We start from the raw sequence: 17,764 nt of genomic DNA, 5'->3' as shown, positions 1-17,764 counted from the left end.
TGATAGAATATATTTTCATATTTTGAAAAGATGTTTTAAATTCTCATTACCATCTTGTCCCCAGTTAAACATTTTCTTGCATGTTAATTACATTTGTACAATTTTGGTAATTTGAAGCAATGAATAGGGTATATTGCTTCCTCACTTTAAGCTGTGCACACAGGAGGAACACTGTAGGGAGAGTAAAATATCATGACCAGTGGAAATTCTTGAAGATCTAGTGAGAAATAGAGACCAGAATAAATGATGAGTATCCTTGAACACAGTCATGATGAATATACAAGAGACACAATGAAAACTGTTGTTTGTAGGTGTAGGAGAATATTGAGTATTCTACCAGACAAAGAGTCAGCCTAGGACTGTACTTTAGTATAGCAGTCACAGGGGGCCATGGTTTCTGCTACTGCACATCCTACCCTTATATCATAATAAATACCTGAGTTTTGTGGAGTTGAAAGAGGAAGAACCTACTATCTGCAAGTTCTATGTAAAGTTTGTATACTTCAACAGAATCATGTACATTTCTTCAACCCTTTCCACCATTTTACTGAATCATAGATTTATCACTTGTAGTTAACAAGTATTGGTTAGATAGGAATCATCAGTCATTGGATTTTTCAAAACCTGCAATATTTTATTAAACCATGTCCTAAACAAGGAAACTAAGATCATTGCAGGTACCTTAAATTGGTTAAGTTCAATTTCAAATTTGTGTCCAGGTGGAGGTTGGGTGTCACAAAATGGAGTAATGAGACAGTATTACATGAATATATAGTTTATTACTCCAAGATCCTAGGGAGACAGTGTTGCCATGTGGAGTCAGTGGAGAGTGTGCACAGCCCTGTTTGTGTGTTGGTAGCACACAAGGAGAGCAAAAAGGATCAATGGGTTTATGCTTTTAATGTGGCATAGGGGAGTTAGTAGATTATCCAAAGGTGTTAGAGATTGGGTAGTTTAAAGCAAATACCTGTGAAAAGGGGAGGGACATTCAGGGTCCTGGGGTTGTAGAGATGGTTGCCATAGCATTTGGGACCACCTGAGGGTTCTGGGTGAGGCATGTCAGTGATGTGGATGGTGACCAAAGATGTAGGTTTGAATTCTGGGGAGTTTAGAGTGGAGGGATAGAAAATTGTTAATTAGGCCAAAGGTCAATGTTGAGGCAAATGGCTTGGCCAAAGATGGATGCTAAGGCAGAACATAAAAATGTTTTTATAGGATGGATGGAAATAATTGAATCATTATTATGTTAAAAAGTGGAAGGTCATGAATAATGCTTCCCTAATGATTAGTCTGTATTTACTTGAAATGAAGGAGATTTTTTTTAATGGATTCTCATGAGAAAATTTGATGATCACCATCTGGAAGTCATTATTATCAGTTTCTGGCCAAATTTTCAGGTTATATTCCACCATAGGTTATGCAATATTGCCTTATTTTGAAGTTTTATGTATGTAGAGTTGGCATGTCTCTGTGAGTGTATCTGAAAGATAGATGCCAGGTTAGCAGTAAGAATCATCTGATGGGAATCCCAAACTTAGATTTGGCTTTTTAAACACAGAATCCCTTCCTGTCATCAGTACTGTCATTTCAACCAATGTACTACAGATATTGGTAGGAATAGCCTTGTCTGAACTCAGTTGCCTATGATGTTTTAGGAATCGGTGACCTTCAATGATGTAGCTATAGACTTTGATGCAGAAGAGTGGGCCTTGATGGACACAACACAGAGAAACCTGTTCAGACATGTTATACTGGAGAGTATCAGTCATCTGGTGTCTGTGGGTGAGTTTCTTAAAATTTTCTCTATCATAGATACATCTATCTATCCATCCATCCATCCATCCACCCAATCTTTCATCAATTAATTCAATTATCTTGACAACTTCCCCATGTTCCACTCTTATTTCTGCTCTGATTCTTTTATAATGTTATGACTACTTGTAAGAAACTCTGTCTTCTAGTTTTTCCTTATATCTCATTTGTCAAACCAGTGGCTCATTAGATTCTTGACTAAAATTTCATGTCATTTTTGTGGCTCAACCTCCACAATTCAGAATTCTGTGGGAACTCAATGAATATCATTTCCATAGATAAAATCAATATTCTCTAAATCATTATTGTCCTCCTGGGGTGCTGGTGCAGTTTTAGAACACAGTAGAAAAATAATCAACATGTCTTTTCCACATAGAGTATATACTTTTGGGGTGGAGCTTGTTTTAATGAATTTTTTTATAAAATACTCTTCAGCTGTTGTGAAGATGCAATTGTACCTTCTGTATAAAGACTGAGGATACTTGTCTATGAATTTAGGCATGGGCATTAACATATACTTAATGACTTTGTATGTCAGGATCATCCATTTCTGTTTTTAGATTACACTTCTACCTTCCTCATTATAGGGATCTTTTTCCTTAAGGGGGGTACAGATTTTTCTGCTTATATTCTTGGTTACTCATAGTACAAGACTAAAGGAAGCTGAACAATGAATCAGTGACCTTCAGTATGACAGAACAGAAAATTAAAGAAAAGAAAGAATGGGTGAAAAAGTTGAATAAATTGAGATGACCTCAGGGATATGACAGATAATATAAAATGTCCAAGTATGAATCATTGATGTTCCAGAAGGGGAAGACAAGGGTAAGGTTCTAGGAAAAATATTCAAAAAAATTGTTGGGGAAAACTTCCCAAACCTTCAAAACAACATAAATAAACAAATCATAAATGCCCAGTGAACTCTAATAGAATAAATCCAAATAAACCCACTCTGAGATATATTCTGATCAGATTGTCAAATGCTGAAGAGTAGGAACAAGTTCTGAAAGCAGCAAGAGAAAAGCAATTCACCACTTACAAAGGAAACAGCATAAGACAGTAATGAATACTCAGTGGCAACCATGGAGGCAAGAAGGCAGTGGCATGACATATTTAAAATTCTAAGTGACAAAAACTGCCACCCAAAAATTCTTTATCCAGCAAAGCTCTCCTTCAAATTTAAAGGAGAGCTTAAATTTTTCACAGACAAACAAATGCTGCAAGAATTTGCTAACAAGAGACCTGCCCTACTTGAGATACTGAAGGGAGCCCTACCAACAGAGAAACAAAGAAAGGAGAGAGAGATATGGAAAAAGGTTCAGTACTAAAGAGATTCAGTATGGGCATGTTAAAGGACATTAAGAGAGAAAGGGAGAAAATATATCTGACAAACATAAACCAAAGGAAAGGGTTTCTGATTCAAGAAATGCATTTGCACTAATAACATTGAATGTAAATGGATTAAACTCCCCAATTAAAAGATATAGATTGGCAGAATGGATCAAAAAATATGAACCATCAATATGTTGCATACAAGAGACTCATCTTAGACACAGGGACACAAAGAAATTGAAAGTAAAAGGATGGAAAAATTTATTTCATGCAAGCTACAGCCAAATGAAAGCAGGATTAGCAATATCAATCTCAGATAAAATAGACTTTAAATGCAGGGTGGTATGAGAGACAAACAAGGCCACTACATACTAATAAAAGGGGCAATTCAACAAGAAGAAATAACAATCATAATGTTTATGCACCCAATCAAGGTGCCACAAAACACATGAGACAGACACTGGCAAAACTAAATGAAGCAATTGATGTTTCTGCAATAATTGTGGGAGATTTCAACTCATCACTGTTTCCTATAGGTAGATCAACCAGAGCAAAGACCAATAAGGAAATTGAAAACCTAAACAATCTGATAAATGAATTTGATTTAACAGACATATATAAAACATTACATCCCAAATCACCAGGATGCATACTCTTCTCTAGTGCTCATGGAACTTTCTCCAGAATAGATCATATACTGGGACATAAGAGAAAACTCAATAAATTTTAAAAAGTTGAAATTATTCATAGCACATTCTCTGACCACAATAGAATACAATTAGAAGTCAATAACCATCAGAGACTTAGAAAATTCACAAACACCTGGAATTTAAACAACAAATGTCTAAACAATCCATGGGTTGAAGAAGAAATAGCAAGAAAAATTGCTAAATATTTACAGATGAATGGAAATGAGAACACAGCTTCTCAAAACCTATTGGATACAGAAAAAGTGGTACTGAGGGGGAAATTTATAGCACTAAACACATATGTCAAAAAGGAAGAAAGAGCTAAAATCAAAGAACTAATGGAGCAACTGAAGAAGCTAGATAGTGAACAGGAAACCAATCCTAAACAAAGTAGAAGAAAAGAAATAACAAGGACTAAAGCAGAAATAAATGACATAGAGAACAAAAGTTATAGAGACTATAAATAACACCAAAAGTTGGTTCTTTGAGATCAAGATTTGCAAGCTCCTAACTGACAAAATCAAAATGAGAGAAGATCCCTATAAAAAAATAATGAGTGAGAAAGGTGACATCACTGCAGAACCTGAAGCAATTTAAAAAATTATGAGGATACTATGAACAACTGTATGCCAACAAACTGGATAATTTTGAGGAAATAGACAATTTCCTGGAAACATATGAGCAAACTAGAATGACCATAGAAGAAATAGAAGACTTCAACCAACCAGTCACAAGCAAAGAGATCCAATCAGTCATCAAAAAACTTCCCACAAATAAATGCCCATGGCCAGATGGTTTCACTGGGGATTTCTACCAACTTTCCAAACAGAACTGACACCAATCTTACTTAAACTCTTTCACAAAATTCAAAAAAATGGAAACTTCCTCAATATGATAAAGAGCATATATGGAAAAACCCACAGCCAGCATGGAACTAAATGGTGAGAGACTGAAAGCCTTCTCTCTAAGATCAGGAATGAGACAAGGATGTCCGCTGTTACCAGTGTTATTCAACATTGTGCTAGAAGTGCTAGCCAGGGCAATCCAGCAAGATAAATAAAAGACATCCAAATTGGAAAGGAAGAAGTAAAACTGTCATTATTTGCAGATGATATGATCTTTATCTGGAAAACCGTGAGGAATTGATGATACAGCTACTAGAGCTAATAAATTTAGCAAAGTACTAGGAAACAAAATTAATGCACATAATTCAGTAATGTTTCTGTATGCTAGAAATGAATGAATTGAAAAGACACTCAAGAAAAAGATTCCATTTTCAGTAGCAACTAAAAAAGTCAAGTACCTAGGAATAAACTTAACCAAAAATGTAAAAGACCTATACAAAGAAAACTACATAACTCTAATAAAAGAAATAGAAGGGGACCTTAAAAGATGGAAAAATATTCCATGTTCATGGATAGGAAGGCTAAATGTCATTAAGATGTCAGTTCTACCCAAACTCATCTACAGATTCAATACAATCCTGATCAAAATTCCAACAACCTACTTTGCAGACTTGGAAAAGCTAGTTATCAAATTTATTTGGAAAGGGAAGATGCCTTGAATTGCTAGAAACACTCTAAGAAAGAAAGACAAAGTGGGAGGACTTACACTTCCTGACTGAAGCTTGTTATAAAGCCACAGTAGTCAAAACAGCATGGTACTGGCATGAAGATAGACATATAGATCAATGGAATCGAATTGAGAATTCAGAGATAGACCCTCAGATCTATGGCCGACTGATCTTTGATAAGGCCCCCAAAGTCACTGAACTGAGTCATAATGGTCTTTTCAACAAATGGGGCTGGGAGAGTTGGATATCCATATCCAAAAGAATGAAAGAGGACCCCTACCTCACCCCCTACACAAAAATTAACTCAAAATGGATCAGTGATCTCAATATAAAAGAAAGTACCATAAAACTCCTAGAAGAGAGTGTAGGGAAACCTCTTCAAGACCTTGTATTAGATGGTCCCTTCCTGACCTTACACCCAAAGCACAAGCAACAAAGGAAAAAATAGATAAATGGAAACTCCTCAAGCTTGGAAATTTCTGCAACTCAAAGGAATTTGTGATAAAGGTGAAGAGGCAGCCAACTCAATGGGAAGAAATTTTTAGAAACTTTGTATCTGGCAAAAGACTGATATATTGCATATATAAAGAAATCCTAACACTCAGTGACAATGGTACAGACAGCCCAATTATTAAATGAGCAAAAGATACAAAAAGACAGTTCTCTGAAGAGGAAATACAAATGGCCAAGAAACACATAAAAAAATGTTCAGCTTTAGTAGCTATTAGAGATATGCAAATTAAGACCACAGCGAGATACCATCTCACACCCATTAAATGTGTGCCATTAAACAAACAAAACTACAAAGGCTGGAGAGGATGTGGAGAATTGGAACTCTGATTCATTGTTGGTGGGACTGTATAATGGTTCAGCCACTCTGGAAGTCAGTCTGGCAGTTCCTTAGAAAACTAGATATAGAGTTACCCTTTGATCCAGCGATTGCCCTTCTTAGTATACACCTGGAAGATCTGAAAGCAGTGACGTGAACAGATATCTGTACACCAATGTTCATAGCAGCATTATTCACAATTGCCAAGAGACAGAAATAACTCAAATGTCCTTCAACAGATGAGTGGGTAAATAAAATGTGGTATATACAAATGATGGAATACTACACGGAAGTAAGAAGGAACAATGTCATGAAACATATGACAACGTGGATGAATCTTTAAGAAATAATGCTGAGTGAAATAAGCCAGGCACAAAAAGAGAAATTTTATTTGCTACCACTAATGTGAACATTGAAATATGTGAAACAATTGTTTGATAATGTAGAATGAAGGAGAACTAGTGATAGAGAGCAATTAATGAAGGGTGAATGATAACCCAATAAGAACAGATAAGCTACCATGGGTAAATTTAATGTTCTGTTAATGCCCAGGAGTGACTATGGCTTGTTAATTTCTGGTGGGTATGGTAGGAACAAGTTCACAGGAATGTTGCTATGTCAGGTTATTTTCTTGGGGTAGAGTAGGAACATGTTGGATGTAAAATAATTATTTTAGGTTGGTTGTCTTTTCCTTACTCTCTTGTTATGGATTGTTTGAAATGTTTTTTTAATGCATGTCTTGTTAAAATTATTTCTCATATAGTTAATGGTTAATTTTAAAAAAAGAGTTAATTAAAAAAACAAAAACAATGAAAAAATATGCAGAGCCCCTGTTAGGAGCTGGGGGAGAATGCAGAGGTGTTGGGCTTCCCCACCCCAATGTTTTCTGATTTGCTCACATATATTTGGGACTGGTGGTTTGATGGGCCAAGCCCTCTACCATGGGACTTGGTAAGGAGAGGGTAGGCCTGCCTATAATTGTTCCTAAGTGTCTCCTCCTGAAAGCCTCTTTGTTGCTCAGATGTGGCCCTCTCTCTCTAGCTAAGCCAACCTGGCAGATGAAATCACTACCCTCCAACGCTGTTTGAGTTTTTTGCGGTAGACATGAGGAAGGAATGTCTAGAGTAGTTTGAATGCAATCAGGAGACTGATGTCAGAGAAAGCAAGGAAAAAGAAAGTTTTGAAAAGGAGATTGTGTCCAATATTTTGTTCCAAGTAAGGAATTTTTCATAAGGAGATCATTAGTGATCTCCAAGTTTTATGATAGAGGATATCAGTATTGAGTTTTTTGAGTCAAAGGGTGAGGGGCATGTGAGAATAGGGTAGATGTACTTTCGTCTTGTCAGGGGAGGGTCTAAGCAGCAAAACTTGAGAGACAACATTCAGAGGAAATTTGCTTTGATTTTTTCAACATGGAAGAGTAAAAAAATGAACTTAGATGATGAGATGGATTGTGAAGAGAGGGAGAGATTTCTGATAAGGAAATTTAATTTATAATTGATAATGTAATTCACAGGAAAACATGAGATTGAAATCAATTGGAGACATTGGAGTTAGCCAGAGCTTACATGACTAATTAAGAGGAGAGAAGAAATAACAACTGTGTATGGATTCAGGGATATTTGAAGACATTATGGTATTTTAGTGTAGTTTGGAAAAATGCATAATCCATCTGTGTAGGAGGAGTTAATTTCATCTGTTGAAAATGTGTGGAAATGATAGAGTGCAATAGATTCAAAAGGCATAGAGAAGATTTGGAGTATTCATGCAGTATGCAGTAATGAATTAACTAGCAAGACATAGTACAGTTACCAGGTATATTTCAAAACTTCTAGGAAATATGACTCTCTGTTTAGATCAGGATCAATATCTTACTCAAGTACTGTGACAGATATAGTTATGAAAAATTGCAGGTATTTGGGATCACTGAATATTGAGGATCAGATTGTTAGATGTAGTAGGTAATCACAGGGAGATAATGGTGGTCTTGGCACATATCTGTTGAAATTAAAAAGTGAAAAAAGAAACTTGGCAGTAAAACTGAGGGATAGGTGATGATGTTTCTCAGGAGGGTCAGTACACTGTAGTTCCCCTTGGAGAAGGAGAATCTGGGTATGGGGAGTATTTTTGTGGCAAAGCTAGGCGAGGAGATTGTGGCTACAGGGTGGGACTTCTGATGTTTGATATGAAAGGGATAGTCCAGGTAAAAATCTGAGTGATGTGTTACACTCCATGAATTTAAGCTTGGCAGACAGGCAGAGCAAAATTCTAAATCAAGCTGTGTCATTTTCTTGACATGTAATTTTGGGATAATACTAAATTTTCTGAACTTTGATCATGTCATTTGTTAAGTTGGTAAAAAGAAAACCATAAGCAACAGGATTATTGTTAGGATTAAATAATCAAATACAGTTAATCACCAATCAGAGTCACACATTATATACCTTACTTTCTCTTTATTTTTGGGCCTCGGCTATGAATTAGTGCATTAAACGTACTATTGCTTATGACAAGTTATCAATTGTCTCTGAAATATATTTAATAATTAACAGAGTTTTAGGGATAATTTCCTGTTATAGATGATTAATTCTTTCACACAGATGCACACACACACACACACACATACACACACACACAGTGTTACCCACACCATATATACTTGGAGAAAAAGGTAAATTGCATGTATATTCCTATAAAAGATGATTAACATGGGGCAGGTCTACAACCCCTTTACTAAATTATACATGGAGAAACTAGAGAGCCTCACAAACCCCTTCAACCTTTAGATTCTGACACTTCTTGCCTTCTGAGGATTGTGGAGTATGACAGAAATCTTATGAACCTGTACTCCTGCTATTTCCTTAAACAGGGGATTTTGAGTTCTTGATTTGGAGGATGGAGATCATTGATCACTCCAGTTGAAATTAATTCTTGAAATGATTAACTCCATCATGAAATAATTTTGATGTTGCATGATAGATATCCAAATCCATTAGGGAAAGATCTGAAACTCAGTGTTGAGGGGTTTGAGGGAGTGATTATTCCAGAAATCCAAAGGAGTTGAACCAAGATGATTTAGGGCAATTGCATACAGAAGGACAGGAGCAGGATAGGGGAGGGAGGGAGGGAATGAGTGTTCAGAGGGCAGGGATAGATGTTGGAAAGGCAATGGTACTGCATAAAGAAAGAATACTGTAAGAATTTCCACATATTTACCTGCAGGGGAAGACCAAAAGCTACATGTGGTATGGGTTAGAGATACCTTTTCTTCTTTTTTTATCATTTAATTTTATTGAGATTGTTCACATTCCATACAATTATTGAAAGATTCAAAGTGCACAATCCATTGCCCATGGTACATACAGCTGTGCATCCATCAAAATTATGTTTTTTCAATTTTTAGAACATTTTCAATACTCCAGAAAAGAAATAAAGACAACAAAAGAAAACCCAAATCCTGCTGTGCCACTAACCACCCCCGCTTCATTATTGACTCATAGTATTGATGTAGTACCTTTGTTACTATTGATGAAAGAATGTTAAGATACTACTAACTGTAGTACATGGTTTGCAATAGGCGTATTTTTCCCTATATACCCCTCTACTATTAACTTCTAGTTATAGTGTCATACATTTGTTCTAGTTCATGAAAGAGATTTCTAATATTTGTACAGTTAATCACTGGGATTGTCCACTACAAGATTCACTGTTTTATACATTCTCATCTTTTAAACTCCAACTTTCCTTCTGGTGACATACATGACTCTAAGCTTCCCCTTTCCACCATGTTCACATACCATTAAACACTGGTAGTTATTCTCACAATAACATGCTGTCATCACCTCTGTCCATTTCCAGACACTTAAGTTCAACCTTGATGAACATTCTGCTCATAATAACAACCACTCCCCATTCTTTAGCCTCATTCTATATTCTGGTAACCTATATTTCATGTCTATGAGTTTATATATTATAATTAGCTGTCATGTGTTTTTTCTTTCTTTTCCTTTTGCTATTGTCTCTCTACCTTCTTTGACTCTTCCTCCTTCTTTGTGGAAGAAATGGAGATGTCCTTATATAGATAGTGGTGATGGTGGTGAATACATAAATATATGACTATACAGGGAACCATTGATTGTTTACTTAGGATGGAAAGTATGGTGGGAGAACAAGCCATTTTAAAAAAAATGAATTGATGAAGAAACCTTGAGGGCACTACATTGAGTGAAATAAGTCAGAAACATAGGGATAAATATTACATGGTCTCACTGATAAAGACACCTGTTCTTGAATCATGGAGCAGATTGAAAACTCTGACCACTGTGGGACAATTAACATATGAAACATGCTTTTCATTTTCTTCTCTATAAGATATCTGTATTCACATTTCCATTATTAGCAATGTGAGCCAGAGACTTCTTACATTTGAGTTTAGGAGATGAGAATCTGCCCCTGTTTCTCTTAGAGTGCACTACAAGTTTCTCCTGGTTGGACTGGGGGTGGTTACTTCCAGGTGAAGATTTGTGTATAAGTGTCAAGTGGGTCTGAAAAATGTGGACAAGTTTTGAGTCACATGTCTTCTTTCTTCATCCTCAGCATTGGATGCTTATTGCTCAGACTGCCTGAGAGTGAAAAACCAGAGGAAGATTGTTGATGGCAGAACTCTGACAATGGAAGCAATGGTGAGAAGGGAATTACTATTTCTACTGAAAAAAACTTTATTAAAAAATATGCCTATTTCTCCTACTGACTTAGCAGATTCTAAGTAAACTCATGAAATATTCACATATTTGAGATCCATTTAAGTATACCTAGGACTCTGGTATAATTATGGTGGTCCAAAAAGTGAGTTAGAAATCTCTCTACCATTTACATTACTTTGTTCCAGCCTCCATTAAGACTGTGTATTCGCAGAAGAGATGTGAGAGGATTTATTTGCCTCATGGAGCCTATGGTCTCAGTTGGGAAGTAACTCACTATTCACTGTGTTAGTGGTAGTAATGTGCTTAAGATTGTGGTGAACACAGGGGATAGAGATGATAACTGTACAACTTAACACTCCAATAGGGAGCCATATGGTTCAACAGGTGAGTTCAGTCTGTCCATTGTTATGAGTGCTGGGTCCAGGGCTATGCTGTATTCAGGAAAGGAAAAGAAAGAGACCACAAAAGGCAAAAAAGTATAATTATCCAGTAGTAAACTTCCTACACTTTTGATAGAATATATTTTCATATTTTGAAAAGATGTTTTAAATTCTCATTACCATCTTGTCCCCAGTTAAACATTTTCTTGCATGTTAACATTTGTACAACTTTGGTAATTTGACGCAATGAATAGGGAATATCTTTTCCTCACTTTAAGCTGTGCACACAGGAGGAACATTGTAGGGAGAGTAAAATTTCATGACCAGTGGAAATACTTGAAAATATAGTGAAAAAGAGAGACCATAAAAAATGAAGGGTATTTATCCCTGAACAGAGTCAAGATGAATATACAAGAGACACAATGAAAACTGTTGTTTGTAGGTGTAGGAGAGTAGTGAGTATGGGTGGCCTCCTACCAGACAAAGGGTCGGCCTAGGACTGTACTTTAGTATAGTAGTTGTAGGGGCAATGATTTCTGCTACTGCACATCCTACCCTCATATCATAATAAACACCTGAGTTTCGTGGAGGTGAAAGAGGAAGAACCTACTGTCCCCAAGTTCTGTGTAAAGTTTGTAGACTTCTACAGAATCATGTACATTTCTTCAAGTCTTTCCACCACTTTATTGAATCATAGGCTTATCACTTTTAGTTAACAAGTGTTGGTTAGATAGGAATCATCAGTCATTGGATTTTTCAAAACTTGCAACATTTTGTTAAACCATTTCATAGACAAGGAAATTGAGATCATTGCAACTGCCTCAAATTGCTTTAGTTCAATTTCAAATTTGTGTCCAGGTGGAGATTGGGTGTCACAAAATGGGGTAATGAGACAATATTACATGAAGTATGTAGTTTATTACTCCAAGACCCTAGGGAGATAGTGTTGCCATGTGGAGTCAGTGGAGAGTGTGAACAGCCCTGTTTGTGTGTTGGTAGCACACAAGCAGAACAAAAAGGATCAATGGGTTTATGCTTTTAATGTGGCATAGGGGAGTTAGTAGATTATCCAAGGGTGTTAGAGATTGTGTAGTTTAAAGCAAATACCTGTGAAAAGGGGAGGAAAACTCAGGGTCCTGGGGTTGTAGGGATGGTTGCCATAGCATTTGGGACCACCTGAGGGTTCTGGGTAAGGCATGTCAGTGATGTGGATGGTGACCAAACTTGTAGGTCTGAATTCTGGGGAGTTTAGAATGAAGGGATGGAAATTGTTAATTAGGCCAAAGGTCAATGATGAGGCAAATGGCTTGGCCAAAGACGGATGCTAAGGCAGAACACAAAAATGTTTTTATAGGATGGATGGGAATAATTGAATAATCATTATATTAAAAAGTGGAAGATCATGAATAATGCTTCCCTAATGATTAGTCTGTATTTACTTGAAATTGAAGGAGATTTATTTATGGATTCTCATGGGAAAATTTGATGATCACCATCTGGAAGTCATTGTTATCAGTTTGTCGGCAAACTTTCAGGTTACATCCCCCAAAATGTTATGCCTTATTGCCTTATTTTGAAGTTTTATGTATGCAGAGTTGGCATGTCTCTGTGAGTGTTTCTGAAAGGTAGATGCCAGGTTAGCAGTAAGAATGATCTTACTGGAGTCCCAAACTGTTTTGTATTTTTATACACACAACCCCCTCCCTTTGTCAGTGCTGTCATTTCAACCCATGTACTATGGATATTGGTAGGAATAGCCTTGTCTGAAGTCAATTGCCTATGATGTTTTAGGAATCAGTGACCTTCAATGATGTAGCTATAGACTTTGATGCTGAAGAGTGGGCCTTGATGGACACAAGACAGAGACACCTGTTCAGACATGTTATGCTGGAGAGTATCCATCATCTGGTGTCAGTGGGTGAGTTTCTTAAAATTTTCTTTATCATGTATACATCTGTCTATCCATCCATCCATCCATCCATCCATCCATCCATCCATCCATCTAATCTGTCATCAATTAATTGAAGTATCTTGACAACTTCCCCATGTTCCACTCTTATTTCTGCTCTGATCCTTTTATAATCTTATGACTACTTGTAAGAAATTCTCTCTTCCAGTTTTCTTCACGTCTCATTTGTCAAACCAGTGGCCCATATTCCTGACTAAAATTTCATGTCATTTTTGGAGCTCAACCTCCACAACTCAGAATTCTGTGGGAACTGAATGAATAGTATTTCTATGGATAAAATCAATATTCTCTAAGTAATTATTATCCTCCTGGGGCTCTGGTGCAGTTTCGGAACACAGTAGAATAATAATCAACAAGCTCTTTTCCACATAGAAAATAGATTGGGTGGAGACTATTTTAATGGATTCTTTTATAAAATACTCTTCAACTGCACTGAAGTTATAATAGTTCCTTGTATATAAAGAGTGAGGATACTGTTGTCTGTGAACTTAGGCATGGGCATCAACATATACTTAATAACTTTGAAGGGCAGGATCATCCATTTCTGCAAATGGATTATCAACATACTGTGTTTAAATTACACTTTCTCATGCTTCTCTTCACAGTTTACCTTATTGTTCCTAATCATCTGCCCTAGACTTGATGACCATGAATCAGTATCAGCATAGAACTCAAAATCTATGCTTCTGTTTCTCATATATAGGGTATCAACTCTGCAAATCAGAAGTGATTTCCTAGTTGGAACAAGGAGAGGAACTGTGGAGAGAAGGATTAGGATTTTTCCAAGGATGGAGTACAAGTGAGTTCTTGGGCACTGTGCTTCAATAAGAGGAGGGTCCTGGTCAATGAATGAGAAGGTCTTTAGAAATATCAACTGAAGATTTCCTTAATTGAGTGATATTCCCTGAAATGTAGGCTATGACTTTGGGGGAAACCCCACAAATTGTGAAATGATTCTGTACATGAATCAATCTCTAGTTAAGAATCCATCTAATTGTCATTGGCTTAGGAAAAGAGATAATTATGTATTTATAGGAGTCAAACTTACACATAGTGGCCTTTTTCCTGTTCTTCTATTTGAGGAATTCTCTCCTTACCACCCAACATGCCATTCATTATTTTCCCTAACTTTAATACTGAAAATATTTTAGCTATTTCCATGAAAAGTTTTACAATTTTCTGGAGTGCAACTTAATTTTATGTTCTTTCCCATTTAAATGACAATATTTGATACATAATCACATGAGCCTTGGAATTATTCTAATATTTCAGATGCCTAATGCTACTGTGTAATGTTTTCAAAATTATTTCAGACAGACAAAATGACCATAGAAAAGAAGAAATGATAACTATGCCAGGTATCTGCAATAAGGACAAATATACCACCCAGGCAAAGGTGAGCATCATAAGTGTGATCATGGTTTACCAAAGAGTTGAGATTGAATAGTCTAGGAGTTCAGCATAATCATCTGACTGTATTTAAATATGGGAGTAAACACTGTCCCATCAATATGTTTTGGATAGTTTCAATTAAGGGAAAAATTAACCTGAGCTGAAAACCATAACCTGAAGTCTTATAAAAGTACAATGGCATAAATATGTTTATATACCTATTCTTTGAAACATATTGAAGTATTCAACATTAATTAGATGGCTCTGCAGTTGAGATTCTAAAAAGAGAGAATCTCTGCAAACAAAGAAGTAGCCCATCATTTGCATGTAAATAACATGATGAATTTTAACTGGAGCCTCACTCTATTATTAGCCTAGAGAGTTGAATTAATGAGTACATGTAGACATACCTTTAACAGTTTCTCTTCTCATTTATAGCAGCAGATTTCTAACATTGGAGAGGATCCCTTTGGAATTATTGATTTGGGAGAGGAGTTCATTCACTCAAGATTGGATGACATGGAAACAAAGACCTATCTAAATGAACAATATCCAAAAACTATCAATTTCCAGTCATTCTTTAGTACACATAAGCAAATTCAGACAGGAAATAATTCATATGACTGTCGTCTATGTGGAAAAGCCTTCAGAAATATTTCTGTCCTTAGACAGCATGAGAGAACTTGCACTGGAGAAAAACGATATGTCTGCCATCTGTGTGGGAAATCCTTCACTAGATGTTGTAACCTTAAGGAACATGAGAGGAATCACACTGGGGAGAAAGCAAGTGTCTGCCATCAATGTGGGAAAATCGTTACTGATAGTTCTAAGCTCAGAATACATGTGAGAACTCACAATGTGGAGAAACCATACATTTGCCATCTATGTGGGAAATCCTATAAGTATCGTGTTGATCTTAGACAACATGAGAAATCTCACACAGGGGAGAAACCATATGTCTGCCATCTATGTGGGAAAGACTTTGCTTGTAAAACTGCCCTCAAACCACATGTGAGAACTCACACTGGGGAGAAACCATATATCTGCCATCTATGTGGGAAATCCTTCAATCACTGGAGTAACCTTAGGGATCATAAGAGAACTCACACTGGGGAGAAACCATATGTCTGCAACACATGTGGGAAATCCTTCAGTTATTTTGCTAGCTTTAGTAACCATAAGAGAACTCACACTGGGGAGACACCATATGCCTGCCATCTATGTGGGAAATCCTTCAGTCAACGTGGGCACCTTAGGGGACATGAGAGGGGGACATGAGAGAATGCACACTGGGGAGAAACCATATGTTTGCCATGTATGTAGGAAATGCTTCACTTATCGTTCTGCTCTCAGAGAACATGTGAGAATTCACACTGGGGAGAAACCATACATCTGCCATCTATGTGGGAAATCATTCAGACATTTTGGTAGCCTTAGGAATCATGAGAGAACTCACACTGGTGAGAAACCATACATCTGCAATGTATGTGGGAAATCTTTCAGTCACTTTGGTAGCCATAGGAAACATGAGAGAACTCACACTGTGGAGATTCCATACATCTGCAATGTATGTGGGAAATCCTTCAGTAAAAGTAGTCGACTTAGGCAACATGGGAGAACTCACACTAGGGAGAAACCAAATGTCTGCCATTAATGAGGTAATCCTTCAGTCAATGTGGTTCCTTTAGGCAATTTGGGAGAACTCACACTGGGAAGAAACCATATGTTGATTTTTTATGCGGGGAAGTCTTCACTGATAGAGTGACCCTCAGACAACACAAGATAATTAACACTGGGGAGATAACATGTCTGCCCTCTATCTGGGAAAAATTTTAGACATAATTCTACCATAAGGAACATCATAGATCTCATTAACTATGTTGTGCATATGGAAGAGCTTTCAAACAGAGCTACCAACTTTAAAAAGTGGAAAACAAAACAAAAAAAAAACACAGGAGTAGAAATCCCTGTCAATGTAATGAATGTCTAAATGCCTTTATTTACAATCTATCCTTAAATAACATGATTGCACTATCCTGGGAGGAACACTATGTAATTACATATAATAGATTTCAGCTGAGCTCCAGCCTTGGTGTGTACAAGAACAGCTCAGAGTAGGAATAAATCCAAAACCAGAAAGCTGGTTAGGAAAGATATTATCAGTGGGAGGGAACTCTAGGAGAACTCTAGGAGATAATTATTAATGGAATAATAATTCAAAGGAGAAATGTGTGAAATCCTTTGCTTACACAGCAATGTATGGTATATATGTGAAGTTTCACATTTTATAAAATATTCTCAGTATGTGTATATAGAATGAAGAAAAATCTTTGGTGGCTTTGAATTGATTCATCAGTGTTTAATTTCCCATACTGAGGAAATGTCAACCCTAAAATAAAATCACAAAGTGTTCAGCTGGAGTTCACATCAGGCATATCAGACAGGGAAAAACATCTAAGAAGAATGCTTTACAACACAATTCAACCATGAATTCAGAGTTTTGCCTGAAAAATAAATTAAAACTAGCATTGTGAAGTGATCTGTGAGTGATGAATGCAGTATTTTTTAATGAGTTGTAGGGAAGGAAATCAAAGCTTTTCTCAATACACTTGCAAATAATTATGAAGTAAAAGCTGTAGCTGAAAATACTATAATGTTGGTCAGCTTCTATTTTTTCACACAACTCTAAACATAATTATGATGACTGTTAAACCAGAGAACTTTGAATGTTAACTGAAGAATGTACAGACCAAGGTTACATGTCATAAATATTGTATACTTTTGACAGTTATGAATACAACAATAATGAATAGGATACAAATAAATAAATAACTTGGGATTAACCTCTGATGATAGAGACATTTTCCTTTACACTGTCACAATTGGTGTACCTTAAAATGGAATGAAAATTAACTCTTAAAGGAATTATATGGTTGTAAGTCATAGAGAATTGGGAAGCCTGGGGATGGGAAATCTCCCAATCTTCATCAGGCATTGGAGTCATTCCCACCATTAAAAATTGGTTGTGGGGGATCAAAGATGGCAGATTAGTAGACATAGACCAAAATTCTCCTCCATGAAAAAT

The 17,764-nt window shown here is 36.4% G+C and overlaps 1 protein-coding gene across 3 annotated transcripts in view; it reads left to right on the top strand.

The window, feature by feature from the left end:
• The window catches only part of LOC119520463 (zinc finger protein 596-like), an 86,610-nt gene extending 69,100 nt beyond the window's left edge, over positions 1-17,510 (top strand). For 2 of the 3 annotated variants that reach the window (XM_037818335.1, XM_037818336.1), the window contains 5 exons: positions 1,656-1,782; positions 10,832-10,917; positions 13,110-13,236; positions 14,601-14,683; positions 15,118-17,510. In XM_037818335.1, coding sequence (XP_037674263.1) covers positions 1,656-1,782; positions 10,832-10,917; positions 13,110-13,236; positions 14,601-14,683; positions 15,118-15,957 — 1,263 coding nt within the window. In that variant the 3' untranslated portion in view covers positions 15,958-17,510. The remainder of the gene's footprint in view (positions 1-1,655; positions 1,783-10,831; positions 10,918-13,109; positions 13,237-14,600; positions 14,684-15,117) is intronic. The other variant, XM_037818337.1, reaches the window with a different exon arrangement.
• The last annotated feature ends 254 nt before the right edge of the window (positions 17,511-17,764 follow it).

This window comes from Choloepus didactylus, chromosome 25 (assembly GCF_015220235.1).
Source record: "Choloepus didactylus isolate mChoDid1 chromosome 25, mChoDid1.pri, whole genome shotgun sequence".
Taxonomy (NCBI): domain Eukaryota; kingdom Metazoa; phylum Chordata; class Mammalia; order Pilosa; family Megalonychidae; genus Choloepus; species Choloepus didactylus.
The sequence above is the reverse complement of the archived record's forward strand: the minus strand, read 5'-3'. Positions and strand labels throughout refer to the sequence as shown.